Genomic DNA, 25,967 nt, shown 5'->3' on the forward strand with positions numbered 1-25,967 from the left:
TAAAAAAAAACTGAATGTAATTTCATATGCTGCTGGTTTTTGTATTGTACTGTACACTTGTTTGTGTATCTATGGTTGTCTGTATATGTTGAGTATGAACCAAGACAAATTCCTATCAACTTGTTGACATGGCAAATAAATTATTGAATATTGAATCTTGAAATTAATTGGGGGGTCGTAGCCTAATTCAGGTCAAACCGGGGGGCATTGAAATGAAAATGGTTGAAATTCACTGCTAGAGCCATAACATCTTCTCTTATGGGGGTCCTTGGCATATCTTTCAAATGGGGGTCCGTGGGCTAATGTCAAATGAGTGTCATTTTGGGGGTCCTTGACATGAAAAGGGTTGGGAACCACTGCTGTATATCCAACTAAATCAGAAGCAAGCATAGGTAAACTAAAGAATACTATCATGCCGACAAAATTATTAAAATGATTACTTCACAATAATAATGTTTTGGGGAAGGAAAAGCATTTAAAAAGTTCTGTGGGTTTAAAAGTTCTGTGGGTTTAATATACATTTGTATTATTCTCTTTCATAAAACGTTTATCTATATACTGGATGTTGTGTCCACCCCAGTACTACATCCCCTGATGCCCTGATTCTGTCAGTCCATACAGGCTGTTGTCGGAGCTCTCAGGAGCAGGCCCGTCACAATGATTACATAACTGCCTAATCACAATTATTGGACATAATTGAGTGGAACTATCTGTCATTTATTATGTTTGTCATATCTTCTCTGTACAATTAGTTTTAGGAAGCCTAAAAGGCAAACGGAAATGTAAGTTTTGTTTACATGTTCCAAGGTTTTTGATTCAATAAATACTTTCTTTCAATTCTGTCTATACTGTTAGACGGATGTTAGGCTCTTAGCTTGCTTCTGATCCTTGGTGACTATTTCTATGTATTACCATGTGTTGTTCTTGCTTACTGTAAATCGCTCTGGATTAAGAGCGTCTGCTAAATACCTAAATTGTAAAATGTCATTACCGTGACCGCCTGACCTCAGGATTGGAATAGGGGAGGTGGGGCGGTGCAGCAGAACAGTGATCAGTGACAGTCACAACTAGGGTGGACACACACACACACACACACACACACACACATACACACACACACACACACACACACACACACACACACACACACACACACACACACACACACACACACACACACACACACACACACACACACACACACACACACGGACAGGGACAGATTGTTGCACTGTAGCTTGCCCTTTTGTTTTGTTTTTTTATTCACTTTGAGATTCTAACGACTTTAAAGTGCTGACAGCTCTTTGTACTGTCAGAGCATTCTGCCCATCATCATTGGGCATCTGTGCTGCCGGGCAAGTTTGAAGTGTACTGTAAGTCTTTTTTTTGTTTGTTTTGGGGTTTGAATTTATGTTATTCACAGTTGCAAAGTCCTCTAGAGAGAAGGTGAAACCCATTTCTTTCATCCAGTGTCAATTATCTAATGTAATCCTGGGCGCCACACTCCCTCTGCCAACCTGGGGAGACTAACGGACTGACCTCATGCTTTCTTCAATGCATGAGGAGTCCAAGCCGTTTCCAGTTCTTTCCCCTCCCATCATGTGAGGGTACCTACTGTAGGGGATATGGGGAGAACATGTGAGGGTACCTACTGTAGGGGATATGGGGAGAACACACAGAAAGGCCCTTTTGAGGGTATCTATGGGCACTGATGTTTCGGAGGAGAAAACACCCCCCTAGCGTCCCCAGCGGGGAATCAAACCCAGTACCTTCTAGCTGTGGAGCGACGTAGCTTTAATGCTACTGTAAATCATTTACATTTATGATACATTTAAACCGGCCATGGCTTATGACATCCACCTCTATAAGCTACACTGCAGCAAAGCGCCACGCCATCTATTTGCCAGGACGAGATGCGGTTGACACCTGTGCCCGCTGTGCCTAATCCTATTCCAGCATGGATTCTGAGTGGATTCTGATGCCGTGTGATGGCTGACTTATTCATGCTGTCCCCCACAGCAACGGATCTGCTCATCTGAGGCGACGGCCGTGGCTGACGGGGGTGTGGGATCCGTTTCCACACCAGTGCAGTCGAGGCTGGGCTCAAACGAAAGCCTGGGTATCGAGGCTAAGGCTGGGCTGATGTCGGCCACATTCAGTGGTGGAAAAAGTACTCGAATGTTTTAGTTAAGTAAAAGTGTCAATGCTGCAATGTGTAGAACTACTCCGTTACAAGTAAAAGTTCGGAATTCAAAATGTATTTAAAGTACCAAAATTACTACTACTACTCGTGCAGAATGCCCCATTTCATGTTTTCAAAATTGTATACAAATCAATCAAAAGATGTCAAATAATTGTAGTGAAGTAAAAGTACAATATTTGCCTCTGAGATGTAAGCGGAGTAGAAGTAAAAGTGCAGAAAATTTGACATACTCAATTAAAGTACAAATACCTCAGAATTGTACTTAAAGTAAATGTAGTTAGTTACTTTCCGCCAGCGGCCACGTTCAGCCGCTATACTGTACCCCAGGTGCACATGGAGCCCATATAGAGCCATTAGCTAGCAGCGACCGCGCTTCAGACTCAGCCAGGCGAAAAGGCAGCATGTACACGACGGTGTCTGGTCGATAAGCAGCTGGAGACACCTGGGCTTTAGTTTGAATAATAAACACCTGAGGTCATGGTTGGTCAGATGAATCTGTGTGGATATAGATACTAGATAGTACTGTATGCATGACCTGAGGTCAGGGTTAGATGAATGTGTGTGGATATAGATAGTACTGTAATCATGCAGGGGCTTGAACTGAACTGAATTGTTTTCTGGTCCATTTGCTCTTTGTTATAAAGCCTGTGTGGAATTATAGCAACATCAGGGTCAGATGCTAGATTTTACAGCTTGCCGAGGATGACTGTAACTTCCCTCTGCATTGACCGTTAGGGCTGTACCCCTAGAGAGAAGACTGTAACTTCCCTCTGCATTAACCGTTAGGGCTGTACCCATAGAGAGAAGACTGTAACTTCCCTCTGCATTAACCGTTAGGGCTGTACCCATAGAGAGAAGACTGTAACTTCCCTCTGCGTTAACCGTTAGGGCTGTGCCCATAGAGAGAAGACTGTAACTTCCCTCTGCATTGACCGTTAGGGCTGTACCCATAGAGAGAAGACTGTAACTTCCCTCTGCATTGACCGTTAGGGCTGTACCCATAGAGAGAAGACTGTAACTTCCCTCTGCGTTAACCGTTAGGGCTGTGCCCATAGAGAGAAGACTGTAACTTCCCTCTGCATTGACCGTTAGGGCTGTACCCATAGAGAGAAGACTGTAACTTCCCTCGGCATTGACCGTTAGGGCTGTACCCATAGAGAGAAGACTTCATTGACTGTTAGGGCTGTACCCATAGAGAGAAGACTTCATTGAACGTTAGAGCTGTACCCATAGAGAGAAGACTGTAACTTCCCTCGGCATTGACCGTTAGGGCTGTACCCATAGAGAGAAGACTTCATTGACTGTTAGGGCTGTACCCATAGAGAGAAGACTTCATTAACCGTTAGGGCTGTACCCATAGAGAGAAGACTTCATTAACCGTTAGGGCTGTACCCATAGAGAGAGAAGACTTCATTAACCGTTAAGGCTGTACCCATAGAGAGAAGACTTCATTGACTGCAGACAAGCAGCAGACGTTTTAGAGAAGGAGGGAGACCTGCACACTGCCACTTGCTTTCAACGGGTTTTTATTTAAGAGTCGAGGCAACGTTTCGGTCTTGCGACCTTCTTCAGGCATAGCATGGTTGCCTGAAGAAGCGTTGCCTTGACTCTTAAATAAATACCTCAGACCAGCAAGTGGCAGTGTGCAGGTCTCCCTCCTTCTCTAAACCTTCTTAACCCAAAAGTTAGTAATCGCATCACGGCAGCTGCTTGATCCTTCGCAAAGTTCCATGAAAATAGGACCATCTGTTCTTGAGTTGCACACACACACACTCAGGCAGGCAGGCTGTGTGTGTGATGCATTACCCTTCCCTGAACAATAATACAGTTAGACAGACAGGGTAATGTGTTCTGGATTGGCACTTTAAAATCTCTACCCTTTGCTAACCTTGTTTGCAACGCCAATTGACTTTAGACTCCAAGTATAAAACGTTATCTCAAGCATGAAAGCGGGTCCTTTTGTATTGACAGACATTTGTCACTGTCCTCCAGCTATGCCAGAAACAACGGAGGAGAGGATGTCCTGCATAAAAATAATTATGTACAATACTGTGCCAGAAAGATTTCAATAAATTTCAATAAATTAATTAAAATCTTTCTGGCACAGGATGCAAGACCTGAGGCTGATGTCTTCTAACCGTTTTATGAAAACACTTACATTATGTTGCTAACTAGAATTTCGTGCCCGCTTCGCTTGTGTGCTCAAACCTTTTTCGCGTCCAGGACCCCCAAAATGATATGATTTTGGCTGTGAATCCCCATCTGCATATTATGTTTTGTTCCAGGGACCCCCAGAAGCAAAGATTTGAGTTCAAAATGTTCGCTTGAAAAAATGGCAAACCATATATAGCTCAAATCTAAAATGACACGGATGCTTTCACGTTCTTAATGGGTTAATTGGCCATTAGCTGGCTAATGTCTAATCTCCGAGGCTGGTTGTTCATCATCATATCTCTTTTCTTCTTCTTTTTTAGAATTGTTTTAGGCTTTTCTCGTTTTCTGCCTTTACTGATAGTTGAAGTGAAGATGGACAGGAAAGAGAGACACGCAGCAAAGGTCGTCATCAACGGGACTTGAACATGCGGTGCGCTATCTGGCTAGAGCCTATGTGGCATGCACCTTGACCACAGGGCGAGCGGGTGTGCCATCATCATACCTTTTTTGAAATCTAATGCCTATTTTCATACTCAAGGAAACGTTCTGGCAGTAATTCATTAATCTTCTGTGTTGTCAATGAAAAGCATATGTCTCTGTACTGTAGGCATGGATTTACATGGAATATAGCTGGTGGTGTAGCAGATTGATCTGAGGAAGTTCTTCTTCAGATAACAAACAGGGAGAGAGATATTATTGCACAGTTGTAGTATGCAACAGAAATGTAACGATTTCAGGATGTCGACCTTTTGTTGAGTTCTGCATGCTGACTCGACTGTCGACTCTATCACTATTATGACGTTTCTATATTCACTTTGTCAGATTGCAGTTAATTCAAAACCGTTTTCTTATCATATGATATCTATCTAATCTAGTATCTGATCTAGTATCTGCTATTTGTTAAACTATAGACACGGGCAGGGAAATATTCAATATACATTATTTATGTTGTCATACAAAAGTTCTTTGGTCTTGACAAAGAATGATAAAATCTTTGATCTTCGCATACATCTGAGCCGCTGATTATGGGAGTTGTTTGAAACGGCTGCTTTGATGTCGGTCTGTGGTTTTTGAATAGAGCATATTATAGAGCATGACAACTTTTCTCTTGTTCTCGTGTTACCCAGTTTGATTTGTATTTGGTCACATTTGAACAGATTTTGTGCAAGGGACCCCTACACAATAGAAGTGCCAAATTCTATTTAATTTGAATAATTGCAGATCTACAAGCTCACTGTGTGTCTTGTTGTGAACTTCAAATCAGATTTTTACAAATTGCAGCATTTCACTCCAATGTCATTTTATATGGTTATATTCATGTAGAAAACAGAAGAAGACATGATTATTATAACTAAAGCTAGCAAAATAAACTAGAATAAAAAACAGTACAGTAGTGCATCCCGTGGATGGTCGTTGTTTTATTGCGTCCCTTAACTATAAACTGCGTTTTGGGATGCAAAATGCACCCTATTTTAATCTCTGCCAAAGTAATCAGCAATATTTTGTAGTAAAAAACAAATTATTTGAGTCAAATTTGAGATCTTAAATTAAATTAAAAACATATTTTTTTATAAATTCAGAATAAACACATAATCTGACCTATTTTATTTAACCACCTAATTATTATAAAACAGATATACGGTACACGCGTTGCATCGTAAAAAATGCATTCAGTATGCATTCAGAAACCACAATGTGGTCAAAAATAAGCAAATAAGAAACGATCGCTATTCAGAAACCTCAGTGTGTTCAACTAGGAAAAATAAAAGCAAAATCCGCAGTGTAAAATGCTAAACTACACCTGATGTGTTTGTCTGCCACTACAGAGCAAAACGGTGAGGCGAGGAGAGGAGCACATGGTGAGGTTGAACGGAGTGAAGAAGAGCAAAGAGGAGAGACGAGAGATGATCACCCCTTCCCTGAGAGAAGCTTTGACCAAGCAAGGTGAGTAACAGCATGGGCTTAACCCATTTAGACCTGAGACTAGATTCTACAAATGTAAATAAATGATATTATTATATTTCTATGTCAGTGGTTCTCAAACTACTTTATGTCAAGGAGCCTCAGAATTATACGTAATTGGCCGCCGACCCCAGAAGCAAGTAACCTGACTCTGCCAGATGGGGGCAGTATTGAGTAACCATGTTCCCCGCAAATGTGTGTAGCAAGCTTCTTGGATCTGGCAGCGTCAGGTTAAGAAGCACGGTCATGAGTTAAAAACGTTTGCTGTGAAAGAATATATATTCCAAGAATTGCACGCATTTTCACGACTTTTCAAAAAATGGCAGAGTGCAGCGCTACGAGCTTGTAGATCTCCTATTTCTCAATAGCTAAAATTTAAAATATTGGTTAAAGTGGTTAAAAGCTATAAGGCGACACAGATGCGTCCTCAGGTCCAAATGGGTTAATGACATTTTGTACCTATTGTCCCTAACCGGGACCCCTGCAACGAAACACAATTTACAGGTACAGGTACAAATTTTCATTAATTCCCAGTTCCCACTTCCATTCGTGCCATTAATTGGGGAAGCAGGATGAGGTCACTGTTTTTAAGTGGTGCAACCACTTCCTTAAGTGACTATGGGCCTGATTCATTAAAAATAAATACGCCACCGTTACACTGTGGCGGAAACAGATATCGTATTTATCCGTCCGATCAAGCTACGTTGAGATGACGTGTTATTCAGAGAAGCTGGTGTAATCACTTCATTCATGCGGATCGCTGAGTGTATCCTTTCCGCATTTTCCCCAAGCGATTCGCCTGGTTAGTTGGAACATCCACGCCCATTCTACACCATATAGTTGGCAACAGGAAATCTCGAAATACGTCATCATATACATACAGAGGATTCCCAAACTTTAAATTCTATACAACAGCGCGATGAGCTTGTAGAGTAGTTAATTTTGACAGGAGGTTCTCTGCACGGACAGATCTTCAAGCAAACAGCGCGAGTTATATGTATATAATTATAAACGAAACTTGCCAACTTGGCACGCATGCATTGCTTCACTCGATCCATATATGTCAGAGTTAACTGATATGTTACAGTTACTTTCACATAATGAGAAAGAAGTTAATTTGTACTGTTCACCACACGACCAAATGCTATATTACAACTCGGCAATGATAAGCCCTTACTGATGAATGCACTGCAGGGTTATAAAAAAAGAAAGAACTCTCGCCTGCAGAAGTAAAATAGATATCCGATGTAAATTAATTTCATGATGTCGTCATATTAAAATGATTCGCGGGACACGGCAAACTTGATTCATCTCATGATGAGATCAATGTAGTAGCCTACAGCATATAGCCTACATGCAGCTACAACGTTGCCCATATTATAATTAATTAAGGTGAGCTGACTTAAAACTGACTGGCCAAATTGCACGCGCTGATGCCATAATGTGGATTTATAGCCCTCGTCGTGACTGCTGTCTGTCTGTCAGACCGGCATGTCTGTGAACCATAGAATGCCATAGATAGACCATATAACAGTCGGGCCGGGCCGTGTTCTGTCCTTGCCGGGCTCACCGCGCCGTTATATTAATTTTCCAATGTAAATTTCACCCAGATTGGACTCGGTTCAGCGGCCGCATGCTGCTGTCCGCCCCCCCCACACACACACACACACACACACACAGACACACACACACACACACACCGACGACAGTCAGAGAACTGACTCACTAAACAACACTAACACACACTAAACAACGTTGGATTCGTACAGTGCAGAATGCAGATAAGTGTAGGCCTATGTTCTTATTATAATTGTGAGTTTGTTTTTTAACATGCAGCGCGAGTCCACGGGAGCCGATCTACAAGCTCACAATGTTGCACTGCGAGTAGCCTAGAGAAGGCTGTCAAGTGAGCAGCGCAATCGCGCATGCTATAGAAATATCCTAATAAATAAATAAAAAGGTGTCGCTTGCAGGGGCAGTTTCCTTATGGGACTTGCCTCTAGAATGCATGCATAGGCATACAAGTGCAAGTGCACTCGGCTTTTATATATCATTTTTTTATGTGCTGAACAATGTTGGGGTCGGGACACATGCCTACATATTTTATCTGCGATTTGGGAACTATTTATTGATCCAGCATGAAGACTAAAGCCTTCTGAATATATCCGTAAATTCGTCCGCCACCTAAAGAGGTCCCGTGGGATTTTACGGAGTTTCCGACCAACCTACGTGAGCGTCAAGTTCACGGACATTTCCATGAATTCCAAATTAATGTGGGAAATCCACGTAAATGCCTTTCCGCTAGCTTCACGTCATTATATCAGCGTAAACGCGTTGAAGAATCAGGCCCTGTGTGTGTGTGTGGCTGGCTGGGTGGCTGGGTGCATCTGAGCAGGAAAGCAGCATGGTTGTTTTTCACTAGTCCCATCATGCCGGCTAACATGGCCTCAACCACGGCTGCTGCGGAGTCCTGTTAGCCCGTCTCAGATGCCCCCTCTCAGGCTCTCACCGCCGGGGCAGTGGGGGCACAGAGCCTCGACTTCTGTTCATGCAGGTTGCACAAGCACACACGGGGGACGTATCTCTCTTCTCTCTCTCTCTCTCTCTCTCTCTCTCTCTCTCTCTCTCTCTCTCTCTATCTCTCACACACAGACACACACACACACACACACACACACACAACATTGTTTGTTCATGTGAAATGTTTGTTTATGCATAATGAATTCATGAGAATCGCGTGTCCCGGGGCCGCGGTAAGCCTTGAACTCTGGCCGGACACAAGGCACATCAGAACGGGGAGATTGCGAGAGGAGGTGGGGGTGGTGTTGGGGTTTTTTTCGGGGAACTGCAGGAGGCTCAAGTCCCACGTTCCCCCGGTCAACAACACCCACTCTGAGAGCCATCAGCGCGCATACGGACTGTCTGTGGTACCGCTGTTCCTTCCTTCGGTTACGCACCGCCATTCTCTCCCTCCGTATCTCTCTCTCTCTCTCTATATTACTCTCAATATATAAAACTCTCAAATATTATACCCACACACACACACACACTCTCTCTCTCTCTCTCTCTCTCTCTCTCTCTCTCTCTCTCACACACCGATATGGGGCGGGCGGGACCCTCCCCTCTCTCTCTCTATCTCTCTCTCTCTCTCTCTCTCTCTCTCACACACACACACTGGTTCAGCAGCTACGGAGGCATGGCCGATTATCGCATGGGTGACAATTTGACAAAGCTTTGTAAATAATAAACACAACTCTTCGCGTTCACAACAGCTATACACAGGCTAAAACATATCGATATAATCAACTTGGTAAATGAACGTCACCCCACTTGATCTAGTAAGAGTATATCTGTTCCAACTTGGGCTTTGTGAAATACTGGACACGCGATTCTCATGAATTAATTATGCATAAACAAACATTTCACATGAACAAACAATGTTGGTAAAACTAACACATTTGAGTGTGTGTGTGTGTGTGTGTGTGTGTGTGTGTGTGTGTGTGTGTACACACACATGCCCAGTTCAATGCAGGGCTGAGAGGCTATACGTCCCCGTGTGCGCACTGCGCAGCCTGCATGAACAGAATAGGCCCCGGCGGTGAGAGGGGGCAGTCGGGCTAGACTTTGATGTTGTCATGCGGAGCGACGCGGCGATAAATCATCATAGCGATATTGATTATTACAATGAACAAGCATAAACACACAGTTCACTTGAACAATGTTGTGGTACATAAGATATTTGAAGACGGATATGCCTTTTAGCCCGGTGCAGTGCTGCTAGACAGGTAGTGAACCTGTGAACAGGGCTCTGCAGAAGGCTGAATTTGGCCGTGGTCGAGGGCATGATGATGATGAGCTGGGCTGCATCCCAGCTCTCTGCCGGGGCATTGGAACTCCGAGTGCGAAATAGCGAATATGCAACAGTTTACCCTAAAACTTACACGTCAACTCAATGCCATTGTAACGAAGATTTTCGACCAAAAAAAAGATGGGGTTTCAAACATCATGTTGTTTGTGGCAGGGAAGAGAACGTCTGCATCCAACACCTAGAGACGTTTGGCGGATCTCCACCACTAGGCTGGTTTGTCTACCCACACCACACAGCTGTGTCGTCGTGGGTTGCAGACATTAGGACATGAGGAAGCTGCAGGGGAAATATTGTAAAGCTTGTACGACATATGTTGCAACTATTCACCCTTTTGGTGTGAATAGTTGCAGAGCGCAGCTATAAATCATAAGGGATGTCTTGTAGCTGAGCTCTGTATAGAGGCCCCAGAACATGCAATGCCAGTTTGTGTATGATTGGACGTTGCTTTCATGACATGTGTATGTTGTAACAAACGGCGATATTTGTAGCATTTGTGACACCCTGTATGGCAGTTGTTCCCAAAGTGGGGTCTGGGGACCCCCAGTGGTCCTTGAGTCAGTTCCAGGGGGTCCCCAGCTATATTATAGTTTGGAACCTAATGGGCCCTTATGGGTCTGTATCTCTGAGAGTGTACAAATGCTGCATGTAAAGCCCTAACCACACCAAAGGGTCAAGACGGTTTTAGCGTTAACTCCTTGCAACCATTTGGAACCAAGGAGTTGCATGGTGACCCTTTGGTGTGGTTAGGGCTTAACTCTCCCCATCTATCTATCTATCTCTCTCTCTCTCTCTCTCTCTCTCTCTCCCTGTTTCCTGTCTGTCTCTACTGTGAACTTATAGAACGTACTTACTAATAAATACAGCCCAAACATTGCTATTGCGCTTTTGACCAAGTACAACCAGATATTCAGAATCGAAGAGGAGCTTGGAGATGAGGCTTGTTTTGCTGGGAAGAGTTTCATAAACCCGTCGATATAGTGGACACTGATTTGTTATTTCCACATCAGTGTCTGCTAATGTTCCATTTCAAATCATTTATTCATGGGAAGGTTGGCGCTACGAACATAAACAACTATAGGGCATTGTTTTGTGTGTCATCACAACTTTCATGTCTATTACTGTAATACCAATTACAAGTAATACCAATCATAAAAGGTATGTTAAGCAATGTTAAGCAATGTTAAGCAATTTTCTTCATGCACATGCCTTCACATAATGCACAACTCGTCCAGCTCGCATTAAGTCGTATTTTATTTTATCCAGTCCGGCCCTTGATCTAAAATGAGTTTGATACCCCTGCATGCTTGCTTGCATGGTTTTCTATGCCATTGGTTGGGGAATGGGGGTGAATGTAATATACATTTAAGTGCCTTGGAGAACGGTACAATACACTGCATCTACCATTTACAATACTTCGAACCTTTGTTGTTTGAAACGTATTGATTGACATGGGGGTTTCATTTTCCCCAGCTCTATTCACCTAAAGTCTATACGGGATTTTCTGTAATCCATCAAACCTCGTTGTTTGCTGTGCTCAAATGCTAATTACTTAAGAAATCCCATGTGAGAAAAACAAAACAAAAAAACATTGTCGGCACCTCTTTGTAGTTGCGATTTATAGTTGCCTGATCTTTCCCCGTTACTGCTTTGCTTTCACACACATTTGTTTTTAAGTTAAATCTCACTCTGCTGCACTGCAGCCTTCCTTCTCAGAGGAAATGTGTTCCGTGAAGCTGAGCTGGGCTTCTTTATGCATACAGAGATGCATGGAGCTGTGGAGTCTGTGCAGCCTAACAACGCTTAAGACATTAAGACCTGAGGTCGATTCTACAAAATAATGTCTTCTAAATCATGTCTGTCATCAGTGGTCACTGGTGCTCAAACTATGTATTTGGCCACTGACCTCCATCTCAAATATTTTGTTCCAGGGACCTACCAGAAGTAAAGATTTGAGTTACAAACGTTCGCTGGGAAAGAATATATAGTCAAAGATTTGCACACATTTTTCTAGATCCATTCTACAAGCTCATAGCGCGGCACTCAGTGCTCTACTATGAGCTTGTAGATCTGCTAAAGCTAAACAGCTAAAGTTTAAAATAATGGTTGAAGTGGTTAAAACTAAAGCTATAAGGTGACACAGATGCGTCCTCAGGTCTAGATGGCTTAATGATGCAGCACAGTCCAATTACCAGCCCCCCCGCTACCTCCTCTGCTACTCACAGTCCAGTCCCAGGAGCCTTTCTTTCTCCCACGGTTGCAAACCCTTGATGAAATCATCCATACAGCATGGAATTGTAGACAAAATTTTATCCAACGACAACAAAACATTCCACGTTTTGGGTCTGAGAGGCTACATGTCATCGATTGGTGGTCTGTGGCTCAAATGATGAACAGATAATGGGGCCTTGATATGAAAAGGGTTGAAAGCCTCTGCTGTAGAGAGAGACTGATGGCGCGCTATGGCATTCCATAGAATACAATTAAGTTCTAATTCAAATTGACTATTTGAAAATGTTTGACACGTTTATGCTTCGAGGCCAATTGAAAAATAACGCTGCTGCATACATGGACTTTCAATGCAGTCTACGATTATTAAATGCATTTATTTTGCCATCACATGAAAGTGCCTTTCGGGCTACGTGCACTAATGTGCAAAGCTAAAGTCCTTATCTGTAGCCTTAGGGCTGTGTGTGATATCAGTCCTTAAGTTTATACAACTCATCATCAGCTCTGAACTGCTGAAGTTCTGTCGGTACACTTAGCCTCCTCTGTTGTCACAGGAAGACGAGTGGTTAAAAGATCTGCACTTATGCACGCATTGGGCTTTGGGGCTATGGAGCCTGTAATAATGCTCTGCGTACTGCGTAGGAGGATGGATGACTCAGGACAATGATTTGAATGGAACGCCATGCTGTGTTATTCATGATAACAGCAGTTTGTCGAAATAACACATATATTATCTCGGCCAGGCAAGCTGAGATATTGCATTCGGCCATGCGTGTCTGTTTGTCTTTTCTGCGTGTCTGTCTGCAGCTAACCTCTAGGCTGTATATAGGCTGTGAGATCAAATCAAATCCTTCTTTAAACTGCTTATTCTGATCTTCCACTTGTAAATCGCTCTGGATAAGAATGTCTGCTTAATGTCTAAGTTGTAAATGTATTATGTAACACAAATTTGCCTCTGACAATTTGAACTAGATCCAATAATATTCCTTATACATATTTCATCAGACAGAGGTTTATGGTTGCTGGCTGTTGGTCTTCATTACTTATTTATCCTGATTGTTAAGCTGAGCTGGGCTTCTTTAAGCATGGAGCTCTGGAGTCTGTGCAGCCTAACAACGCTTAAGCCTGAGTGTTAAAGTAAAGGCGTAACTCTTTCAGCAGTAACAATCATTATCCCGTAAGCATCATTCTATCAGCTCACACTTCAGCCATTAAGACCTGGATCACATCTGTGTTGCCTTAGCTTTTAAACACTTTAAATTATTTAAAACTTTAGCTGTTGAAAAATGCAAATCTTTGAATATATTTTCTTTCACAACAAACGTTTTTTAGCTCATATCTTTGCTTCTGGGTTTCCCTGGAACAACATATTTTCAGATGGGGGGTCGGCGGGGGCCAGATACGGATAATCTTTGGGTTCCTTGACATGAAATAGTTTGAGAACCACTGACAGAAACAGGTTTTTCAGAAAACTGTCATGAGCGGTGTTTTTTTGAGCGTTGCCAAGCCGCTCCGATGACTGGCCGCGTGTGCATGTCTCTGTCTGTCTGGAGTATCGTATGTCGGTTTGTAGTACGGCCACAACAGCTGCTGTTGAGCAGTCTGCACCGCACAGTTCACAAAGGTGTGATGTGTCTACACATTGGTTAAACAATGTAATCATGTGTTTCTTAGTTGTTCAGCAATCGTTTCTGCAGGTTTTTCTTTTCTTACATGACTTTCTTTTCTCTTTATCTGTGCAGGATACAAACTAATTGGAAGTCACTCAGGTGTGAAACTTTGCCGCTGGACCAAGGTACAGTAGTGTATCAAACGCTTTGCAGCATGCTGTACTGTTGTAGACTCGTGTGAACTAATTGGAATCCACAAAGCCAACAAGGTGTTTTTTTTCTTCATGCTATAGTCTATGCTACGAGGCAGAGGAGGCTGCTACAAGCACACGTTCTACGGCATCGAGTCTCACCGCTGTATGGAGACAACTCCCAGCCTGGCCTGCGCCAACAAGTGTGTCTTCTGCTGGAGGTAAGTGTCTGGAGAATGGACAAGTGTGTCTTCTGCCGGAGGTAGGTGTCTGGACAATAGACAAGTGTGTCTTCTGCCGGAGGTAGGTGTCTGGAGAATGGACAAGTGTGTCTTCTGCTGGAGGTAGGTGTCTGAAGAATGGACAACAGGTTTGTCTCGCGTAGCCACACAACTATTCCACAATCTCTGAATGCTATATAGAGTCTGGAACTACACGTGCCGTAGTTTTTCATGCCGTTCAGGTCAGGAAAATATATTTACATAAAAAAAAAATCCATTTCTGCTAAGCAACCAGCTATATATGCTTAGATGATTTCTATTTATATTAGGATCAATTTGCGCGATCAGAGCTTCCGTAGCTCCAGACTGTATGACGGAAGCATTTGAAAATTGCGAGCGGCAACAGTCTGCCCACGCGAGGATAACAAGAGATTGACTTCAGAACCCTCACAACTTGGACTGAACTCATCAGCTCACAATGACGTTATTATTGGCCAACACCGATGGCCAATTGATTAATCTGTAAATCCCAGATCCAGACCCTCCAAAATGTTCCTCCTCACATAGTTTAATAGACCAGAATGTAGTGTATGTTCCCTTTCCTTACTTATTGTACAGTATATATTTTAGAGTTTGTTGTTCATGACATTTGCTGACCACCCAAAATTGTTCAAATAAGAGACATTGACATTGACTTGAAATCTTTGGTGCATTTTATTGTTCCACTTGTCCAGAAGCCATGGTTCTGACAACATGGAAAGACAGAAAAAGTGTAGATCAGACAATTTGCAATCACTTTAGCTCAAAACCCAAATGCAGTCAATTTAGCTCAAAACATTAAAGTATAAGTATATCCACTCATGATTCAGAGCATAGCATAATAAGTATAACACATAATAATATAGACAAGCTGCTTACATTTGGTCATGGACGCATGGTCTGGAGTGGAGAGCTGTGTGAGTAGAGTGACTGTGTGTGGGGTGAGTGTGTGTTTGTAGTGGAGCACACCTGGGCTGACGGTGGCAATCAGCCCAGATGGCAGATACCTGTGAGTGATGGGGGGTGCAGTGATGGTGTGTGTGGAAGGGGAGTGTCCACCAGGGGCTGCCATTTAGGTTGCCTTTGGAAATTCTCAACAGCCGCCCCCACGGCAGCCCAGCTGCTGTGACTAGCCGGAATTGTCCAGAGGCGATCAAGGTGGCAGCGAGGGTAATGGGATGAGGCGTGCCACTGGTCGGGTGTAGATCCGCTCCCGGATGGCGACGTCTGCGGATCGGACCCGTCCGTCCGGACTGGGATGGACCTTTGTGACCTTGCCTATTGGCCAGTGTGCCCTAGGCATTTGGGGGTCCATGACGAGGACTATTATGTCCTCTTTGAGGTTATTGGTTTCGGTTAGCCATTTGTTCCGAGACTGAAGGGTTGGGAGGTAGTCCCGTATGAATTGAGACCAGAACTGGTCCGCCAGGATTTGACTCTGACGCCAACGCCGCCGCCCCATGGACTCGGCAGCGTACGTGACTTGAGGTAGGTGGGAGTCACGCCGCCCCATGAGGAGCATGTTGGGAGTCACAGGGTCCAGGTTAGCCACATCAGAAGATGTATATCCCAGTGGTTTGGAATTAAGGATTCCTTCAACCTCCGTCAGTACTGTGTTAAGTACGTCCTCCGATACGGATTGGTGCCCAACCGCAACCTGCAGTGCAGTTTTGACTGAACGAATCTCCCTCTCCCAGAGGCCTCCGAAGTGGGGGGAGTTTGGAGGATTGAACTTGAAGGTGAGTTGGTAGGCACAAAGTTTTTTCTGTAGTTCGGGTTCCATGGCCTGAAAGGCTTCCTGGAGCTCTCGTTCGGCACCACGGAAGTTGGTGCCCCTGTCCGAATGTAGTTCCATAGGTTTGCCTCTGCGAGAGATGAACCTCCTGAGGGCAAGGAGAAATGCATCGGTGTCCAGGGAATTGAGGAGTTCGAGATGCACTGCCCTGGTTGTCATGCATTTGAATATCACACCCCATCGCTTCTCTGTGCGACGTCCGATTTTGACCATGAAGGGGCCGAAGCAGTCGACCCCTGTAGAATGGAATGGAGGGCTCAATAGCCTGAGGCGAGCAGGTGGTAGGTCGGCCATTAGGGGGACTTTTGGCTTGGAACGCCAACGATGACAGTCTGGGCATGAAGACTGATGGCGTTTCACTGCCTGCCTCCCTCGGAGGATCCAGTAGTGCCTACGGAGTTCGGCAAAGGCTCGCTCCGGACCAGAGTGGAGCAGTCTCTCATCAAAGTCCTTGATGAGCAGTTTAGTGATGGGGTGTAGAGGGTCCAGCACAACAGGGTGCAAGGGAGACTGGAGGGGGCCCTGAACATTCCGGAGCCTTCCGCCAACCCTTATGAGGCCGGTCTGCCCGTCAAGCTCGGGGGCAAGGGTTCTGAGCCTGCTGTTGCAAGGCAGGAGTTTGTTGGCATGTAGGGCTTTCAGCTCCATGGGGAAGCTCTCAGCTTGGCATTGTTTGAGGAGTTGGAGCTCGGCATCCGCATAGGTTGGGGCTGGTGAACTCCCAGGAGTTTGACTGTGGAGCTCATCGTAGGTGAGTTGTACCAAGTCCTTCCATGAGGAGTACTGAGTGGAGTTTGGGGGCAGCTGACCCGGAGTTTGGATGGTGGTCAGGCTGCAAAAGGTGAGACCTTTGACTTCCGAAAGATCTGGTTGGGTTGTGCTTGCAGGCCGGACGGGCCAATCCAAAGGTTGCTTAAGGAAAGCCGGTCCAGTTTTCCAACGACTTGGCTGGGATAGGTCAGCAAGGGTTTTTCCTCTGGTAATGTCGTCAGCAGGATTGTTGTGGGAATCCACATAACGCCAGGAGTGGGGATCTGTGAGCTCTTGAATTTCAGTTACCCTCACGCCAACGAACACCTTGAAACGGCAGGATTCAGATTGTAGCCATTCAAGAACCGTGGTGGAGTCTGTCCACAAAGTTGTATGGCGAAGAGGGATACTGAGCTCCCTTTGTAGGAGATGAGCTAGTTGGGCCCCAGCCAAAGCACCGCAGAGCTCCAGTCGTGGCATAGACTGTTGCCTCTTAGGAGCAACTCTGGATCTGGCCATGACAAAGCTGGTATGAAGTTCTCCGTTGTACTCATCAAGCAGATATGCAACTGCTCCGTAGGCCCGTTCCGAGGCGTCACAGAAGACGTGGAGGTCTTGAGTAAGGACAGTGGGTCTATCGGCTTGTGTGTAGCATCGAGGAATGGAGATGGACTCAATATCGGGTAGCTCTGCCTCCCAGGCTCCCCAGGCAGCCCGAATGTCCTCAGGCAAGTCGGGGTCATCCCAGTCTCTCTGCTTTGACCATAGCTGCTGGACAAGGACTTTGGCTCTGGTGAGGTAGGGTGTAAGGAACCCTAGGGGGTCATACTGTTGAGCAAGCACTTGATAGATCCTCCTCATTGTTAAGGGGGATGATTGCAGGGGCTTGTGCCGATAGCTCAAGATGTCCGGGATGCATTTCCACTTCAGGCCCAGAGTGGATTCAATGGGTTCGACCCGGTCCTGCGAGAGCCAGAGCTCTAGGCTCTGTGACCGGGCTTCGGGAGGTAAGTGTTCGACCACCCCTTGGTGGTTGCTGGCCCACTGTCGCACCTGGAAGCCACCTGAAGCTAGGAGTCCGCAGGTACGATCCACCAGGCATTTCGCTTCTGGAATGCCAGGACAGCTGGTCAGGCAGTTGTCGACGTAGAAGTTGTTTTCCACAGTCGACTTGATATCCTCGTGTCCTTCACAGTGATCCTTGACATGTTTCTGAAGGGCAAAGGTGGCGCAACAGGGGCTGCTTGTGGTGCCAAAAGGCAGGACTTGCCATTCATAGACGTCAGGTGTCGCTTCCCGGTCCATGTTCCGCCAGAGGAATCTGAGCAAGGGCCGGTCATCCGGTAGCAGTCGGACCTGGTGGAACATGCCCTTGATATCGCCGCTAACTGCCACTGGATATTGGCGGAAGCGGAGAAGAACCCCTATGAGGGAAGGGCTCAGAGTTGGACCAGGGAGTAGTTGGTCATTCAAGCACATGCCCTGGAATCGGAATGAGCAGTTGAAGACCAGGCGATTCTTGTTGTTATGATGGACAAGATGATGAGGTAAGTACCAGGATTCTGTTGAACTGTTAATAGCCTTGGGAGGTACTTTCTTGACATAGCCAGCTTCCTCCAGCTTGGATATTTCCGTACTGTAGACAGTGGCCTTATCCTGGTCCTTTAGGAGCCTCCGTTCCGTACTCCGTAAGTTGGACATGACCGCTTCCATCGGGACTTTCAGTCTAGGAGCATCGGCCATGCGAAGGAGTGGGGTCGCATAGCGCTCAATGCCGTCGACATTCACCCTTTCTGTTCGGGCCTCCAGTATTTCAATTGCCTGCTTGTCCTGTTGCGACCTTGTGATGTGTTTCTCACTGCGGAAGGGTAGGACGTCCAGCTTCCATAGCCTTTCGACATGGCCAAGTAAGGAGTCAGCTGGGTTAAGAGAAGCAGTGAACAGGCATTGATGAGCTGAGGGACCGCTTTCAGGGAGGCCCTCGTGACCTTGGAGGGTCCATCCCAGCTGTGTGTGCACCGCCAGGGGGCCTCCCTGAGGGCCTCTTCTCACCGGCTCTATAGGTGAGATCAAGTGAGAGTTGTCGGATCCAATCAAGACCAGGGGCTGGACCTTTCGGAAGGATCGGAGGGGGATATCCCTCAGATATGGATAGCGCCGCTTGAGGGACTGGATTGGGTAGGTTTGGTCGATGAGATCAATACCTTCGGCAGTGAATGCTTGCTTGAGAGGGTATCTGACTGATGGTGTGAGTATGGGCGATATCTCAAACTGCACACTTTTCCCTTCAAGGTGGGTAAGCTCTGATCGGATGGTGCGAAGAGCCAATACCTCCCTCTTCCCCTTCAACTGGAGATGTTTGACTGCAGCCGGGAGAATCATGGACCGGACTGAGCCATCATCCAGAACGGCATGTGTACTGAGTGACACATTGTTGTGCCATAGAAGTACTGGGACAACTTTAAGAAGTACACGGTCTGAAGGATTGGTATGAGAGAAGTAGATCTTGCTTTGTGGGCGGGAAGGATCCGACCTTGGCTCTGAGTCGGCCACGGGATGCAAGACCCGAAGATGAAGTTGACCGCAGTCAGGGCAGGGCTTCTTCAAGGTGCAATCACTGGCCAAGTGAGAGGTACGGCCACACTTCCAGCATCTCTTGTCCTTTAGTATCCATGATCGCAGTTCCTCCTTAGTCTGAGACTCGATCTTGGAACATCTGGTAATGTAGTGGTCGTTGGCCCGGCAGAACAGGCAGTGAATGTTAGGCTTGTTATTGGATTTTCCTGGGGATTTGGATTTCTGAAAAGACTGGGTCTGAGGGACATCTGGTTCCGAGCCATGATAGACAGCTGCTTGGCTCTTGTTCTTGGTTGTCTTAGGTGGCCTGGTATTGGGTTGCTCCTGCTGATGGCCACTGTGGTACCGCTGAACGAGACGGTTAGAGAGCCTCTGCTGTTGAGCCTTGGATTGCAGCCATCCGGCCAAGTCCCTCAGGTTGTAGGGGTTAAGTGTGGCGACAGTGAGTTTGCCTTGTAGATGTAGGAACTCGATGAAGCTCTCCCTCAGATATCTTGGCAGTTTGCTCAGCAGGCGGTCGACATGTGAGCAGCAGTTGAGCTCGTAGCCGGTAGGACCCTCAAGAGACTCGAGCATGCTGACGAGCAAGTGAACCTGGAGTGAGAAGTGCTGGACAGCTTGGGGGTCATTGGATTTGACGTCCGGGGCTGTAAGGATCGCTGCAATCTCACTCTGAGCCAGCTGGTGGGGTTGACCGTACTGCAGCTGCAGGGCCTGCATCGCCGCGGTGTAGGGCTCCACATGATGGCGGCAAGACTGGGCAATCATCTGAGCCTCAGGGAATTTGAGGTGCTCAAGAAGGACATGATATTTATATTTTTCACTCAATTGAACATGAGGATCGAGCAGGTTGTCGAGTGCCAGCTTCAGGTTGGCAAAGTCTCTTTCATTGTCTTGAGTGAAGTCAGGGATTGAAGGCTTTGGGATGCCATATACGGCTGGCCCATAGGGATGATGAGCTGGTGGTTGGCATGGTACCTGTACACAAGGCACCTGACCGGGAAGAGGTGGTCGAAGTTGGGCCACAGCATAGTGAAGAGGCGGAGGTGTGGGACATGAATTCCCAGGTCTGGCTGGCTGAGAAGGAGGCAGTGACTGAAGATGGCCAGCAGAGGGAGCCAGATCGTGATGAAAGGTTTGAAGGTTTGGTGACAGAAGTGGCTGGGAATAGGCAGGATGCGGCCGAGAGGGGGTAGAGTGGGAATGGACCACTTGGACTGGGGAGCGGATGATCTGCTGAACTGGGCGTATGGCTGGAGGAGGTTGAGTGGGGGGAGGTGAAGCTGACCGGTTCTTCTTAACTGTACTTGGAGGGAGGTTGTAGAGTTGGTAGTTGGTGAAGTGCTCCTCTGCAGAATTGTCCTCATTAGTATTTGAGGTGTGTTGAATCCTGACAGCCTTCTCCTTCCTGACGACCAACCGTCTATCCTCCGGTGTGGATGTTCCCACATGCTGAGGCCTGTTGCTCTGTGGAGCTTCTGGCCCCTGCCGGCCAGTGAGCCTGTATTGGTCTCCTAGGGGTAGCAGGGCTCCTCCTGGTGGCTCAGCCCCCCCTTCAGGCCGTGTTGGGCCGTGCTGAGTGGGGGATTCAAGGTATTCATTTGAATGCACAACCACCTCGTCGGGGTAGTCCTCTGCTTCGGAGTTGAGGGGGGGGGCACCTTCCCCTAGCTCCAGTGCACCTCCCTGTGCCCCAAGGAGGGGGCCAGTGGGGAGTACTCCCCCCACCGCTCCAAGATGGTGGTCATCTGTCTCCTCCATTTGTTGGTTGCCACTCATTAGCAAGGTGCTAATGTGAGCTAGCAGGTTGGACCTCTCTCTCCCTTGCCTGCCAAGCTCCTCCATTTTCTTCCTCATGGCCTCCATTTCTTCCTTCCCCTCCATCTCTGCTCTTTTTAGAGCTTCGGCCATGCTGGCCAGGGACCCAATGGTCGGTGTGGCCTTTTGTGCGGGGGGGGGCTGTGCCGTCCCATACCTCTGGGGTTTCTGTCTATCCCTTCCAGGGTAGGTCTTGGGCACTGTTCCTTCACTTTCCTCTTGCAGCATATTTTCAATGCAATTTCAATGTTTTTAGTGTAGTATCAATCAAGTCAATGTCTTATTTGGGCAGTCAGCATCCGGTTAGAAGGACCATATTTTAGAGTTTGTTGTTCATGACATTTGCTGACCACCCAAAATTGTTCAAATAAGAGACATTGACATTGACTTGAAATCTTTGGTGCATTTTATTGTTCCACTTGTCCAGAAGCCATGGTTCTGACAACATGGAAAGACAGAAAAAGTGTAGATCAGACAATTTGCAATCACTTTAGCTCAAAACCCAAATGCAGTCAATTTAGCTCAAAACATTAAAGTATAAGTATATCCACTCATGATTCAGAGCATAGCATAATAAGTATAACACATAATAATATAGACAAGCTGCTTACATTTGGTCATGGACGCATGGTCTGGAGTGGAGAGCTGTGTGAGTAGAGTGACTGTGTGTGGGGTGAGTGTGTGTTTGTAGTGGAGCACACCTGGGCTGACGGTGGCAATCAGCCCAGATGGCAGATACCTGTGAGTGATGGGGGGTGCAGTGATGGTGTGTGTGGAAGGGGAGTGTCCACCAGGGGCTGCCATTTAGGTTGCCTTTGGAAATTCTCAACAGTATATATATATCTCTAACCGAAACCCTTTATTTCATGTTTGCTAATTATAATGATTCTGAGTCATTGAGTAATGCTTTCTCTCTCAACCATGTTACAATTTAGGCATTTGGCAGAAGCTCTTAATCCAGAGCCATTTACAGTAAGCAAAAACAACACATGGTGGTAATACATCAAATACATAGAAATAGTCATCAAGCATCATAAGCTAACAATAGAATATCTGTACAATGAAACTAGCATACACTATAGAGTGAGTGCTATGTCTACATAATATGCAATGGGAAGTGGATTCCATAGTTTTGGAGCCAGACGGGAGAAGAGTTTGGTGATTAAGGGATGGAACGCTCGTACCCCCTGCATAATGGAGAGGCGGAAAATGTGGAGGCTAATTCATTTTGACATGGACGAGACGGGGTGAGAGAACATGCCACCCTTCCTCCAAATTCCCTTTCAAATATTAACTGTGTAGATAAAACATTGTGACATGACGCTGACAGTGTACGCTGCCTCTGAGGACATGCCATTCTCTTCTGGGCGGTCCATCTGGGATGACATGTCCCATAGCAGGCCTTTAGCTGGAAGCGTGGCACTACATTGGATTGGCATTGGCAGTTTATGTGATACTGAAATAGGTCGTTTATTTTTAGATGGATTTTACAGCTAATCTCCGGCACCGTTGGCTTGATCGCAGCCATACTCTGCACACACACTCCCTGAATGCCACAGCTGAACCTCTGACCCAAGGTTTTCACATTGGCCTCTTATAGCGCCACCAGGAGGCCGCTTTGTGCAAAACACTTTTTTGGACAGTACACCTACAGATTTTGGTATACACAGTCTCTCTAGAGCCATTCAACGAAACATGTTTTTCAGATTTTTCTGATTGGCTAAGATAGGCTTCCAAAGTTCGCAGGAGTGCTCAGTCAAAAAATGCCGCAAATCATGAACACATCGTGTGATTTCCGTGAATGTACATTCCCACTAGGCAGAGGAAGAAATGCCACTTCAACATTTTCAACTCAGCCTCATTGTGGCGCTATAACTGGCCGTGTGTTTACTTTTTACCTCTAACTGCACGGATCCCCTAGAGGGGAAGGCCAAGGAAAAACCTTTGCCTGGAAATTTTCTTTCTTTTTATCTGCTCTTTATAGCACCACCAGGAGGCCGATATATGTAAAACACATTTTCTAATATTACTCTTTCAGATTTTATCAAAATTTCACGCAAATCAGTACACATGCTCTCCATAGTCATGTGATCAAGACAGGTTTGTTAGATAATCCATCCTGATTGGCTACAATTGGCTTCTAAACCTTTCAGGAGTAGCCCGCTTTGTACCCGTTTTGTACAAATCGCCTCAACACAGCGTCCGATTGCGGTGAAACTGTGCATGCATATTCCCACTAGGTTCAGGTTGAGGAAGAAATGCCACTTGATAGTTTTCAAATCAGCCTCATGGTGGTGCTACAACAGGCCAAGTCGCAACACACACACACACACACACACACACACACACACAAAAACAACAACATTTTAATCATAAACATTTTGCCAAACATCTCACACACACGCCTATCCTCCTGGTGGAGACCTGTGCCCAGAAACTTTTTCTAGTTCACAGTTAACTTATTCTCACATATACCGGTAAGTAATTAAAAACGAACTAACTAATTAACTTTAAATTAGCAACACACAGAGCACTGCCCTGACTCATCCAGCTACACTAATCCAAGATGATGGCCATGGAGTTCGAGACAGCTTTGTCTCATCATCAATCATGTCTCGCTTGCTAAGTGTTATGCAACATAACTACTATGTTAGTGCGCAACTGGAAGTACTGTGATGCAAAATACATCACTTCCTTTCTTCTTTTTCTCCATTCTTCCCCCCATTTTTGAGGGGCACTAGCCCCTCCTATATTCAGCTTCATTTTTGTCCTAACACAAACATTAAATGCCATTGACCTGCGGTTCAAAGACGTCTGCAAGCGTGACATGAAATCCATGGGCATAGTAGTAGACAACTGGGAGGATAGTGCAAGTGATCGTGCCTGCTGGAGGCATGAGGTCTGGACAGGAATCCAGAAGAGCGAAGCGGAGCTGAACAAAGCAGCAGCAGAAAGGAGAGCTAGGCGAAAGGCACCTCAATCGGCGTCAGCAGGCGACAGCAGCGCATTCAAATGCCATCACTGCCAAAGAGACTGTCACTCACGTGTTGGGCTGCTCAGATACACAAAGCACTGTTCCCTCAGCACCACCTGATCCAATCCAAGTGCGCTTGTGCCATGGTCTCTGGAGACTGAATGCTGCTACTAGGCCCATTCTACAAAATGTCTTGTGAATCCTAACAGTTTCATATAAAACCTATGTTTCTGTCGGTGGTTCTCAAACGTTTTCAGTTCAAGGACCTCAAATATTATTATGTAATTGTCCACCGGACCCCCATCTGAAAATATGGGCACTGTGTTTTCCTGCCACCACCAGACACCACACTAACCCAGTGGGCACTGTGTTTTCCTACCACCATACACCACACTAACCCAGTGAGCACTGTGTTTTCCTGCCACCACCAGACACCACACTAACCCAGTGGGCACTGTGTTTTCCTACCACCACCAGACACCACACTAACCCAGTGGGCACTGTGTTTTCCTGCCACCACCAGACACCACACTAACCCAGTGGGCACTGTGTTTTCCTGCCACCACCAGACACCACACTAACCCAGTGAGCACTGTGTTTTCCTACCACCACCAGACACCACACTAACCCAGTGAGCACTGTGTTTTCCTACCACCACCAGACACCACACTAACCCAGTGGGCACTGTGTTTTCCTACCACCACCAGACACCACACTAACCCAGTGAGCACTGTGTTTTCCTACCACCACCACCAGACACCACACTAACCCAGTGAGCACTGTGTTTTCCTACCACCACCAGACACCACACTAACCCAGTGGGCACGGAGTGGCGTTGGAAGATGGACCCTGCTGAGACCATCCTCCAGGAGTCTGTAGAGAAACACCAGAACATGATCCACGGTTTCAGAGGTCAGTACTCAGTGCTGCTACTAGAACTAATGGATCTCACTCTCTCTATACACTTTGCACCCTGTCTGTCTGTCCGTCCGTCCGTCTATCGCTGTCACCGCTGGCCCGATCAACGTGAATGTGTGCGCGCAAACACACACACACACACACACACACACACACACGATCCCTGGACACCAGAGCAGAATCTCTGCCCCAATGTTTCACATCGGCCTGTTATAGCGCTAGCAGGAGGCCAATCTTTGCAAAACGTTCTATATTACTCCAACCGATTTTGTGCAAACATCACGCAAATCTGTACACACTCAGTATCTCTTCTACAGTCATTTAACCAAACTGGTCTGTCGGAATTGTCATATTCCATCGTTAGCCAAGATTGGCTTCTAAAGTTTGCCGGAGTGGTTCATTTAGAACAAAATGCCTCATCATGATAATTAGCGAAAGTTAGCTAAATTTGTGGCAAATCTGCTAAATAAATGCTTACAGCTTTCTTCACAAAATGTGTTCATAAAGGTGTCTACTATCACCTCTCAATTTGTTCCAAGTCAACTCCCTTTGGAAACTTTGTGACAGCTGCTGAAAGCTGGGCTACCATTAAATGTTTAAGTGCCAGCGTCTTTGTGCAGCCAGGTGAGGTCCAGACTAGAGGACACTTGGTAATGGTTGT

At 46.0% G+C, this 25,967-nt stretch overlaps 1 protein-coding gene across 1 annotated transcript in view; it reads left to right on the forward strand.

Moving 5' to 3' along the window:
* Positions 1 to 25,967, forward strand: part of tyw1 (tRNA-yW synthesizing protein 1 homolog) — a 94,886-nt gene that overhangs the window by 32,462 nt on the left and 36,457 nt on the right. Inside the window, exons 8-11 of the mRNA XM_080772426.1 lie at positions 6,184 to 6,301; positions 14,156 to 14,208; positions 14,317 to 14,435; positions 25,191 to 25,300. Coding sequence (XP_080628552.1) covers positions 6,184 to 6,301; positions 14,156 to 14,208; positions 14,317 to 14,435; positions 25,191 to 25,300 — 400 coding nt within the window. The remainder of the gene's footprint in view (positions 1 to 6,183; positions 6,302 to 14,155; positions 14,209 to 14,316; positions 14,436 to 25,190; positions 25,301 to 25,967) is intronic.

This window comes from Protomyctophum bolini, assembly GCF_963924005.1.
Source record: "Protomyctophum bolini genome assembly, chromosome: 9".
NCBI lineage: Eukaryota > Metazoa > Chordata > Actinopteri > Myctophiformes > Myctophidae > Protomyctophum > Protomyctophum bolini.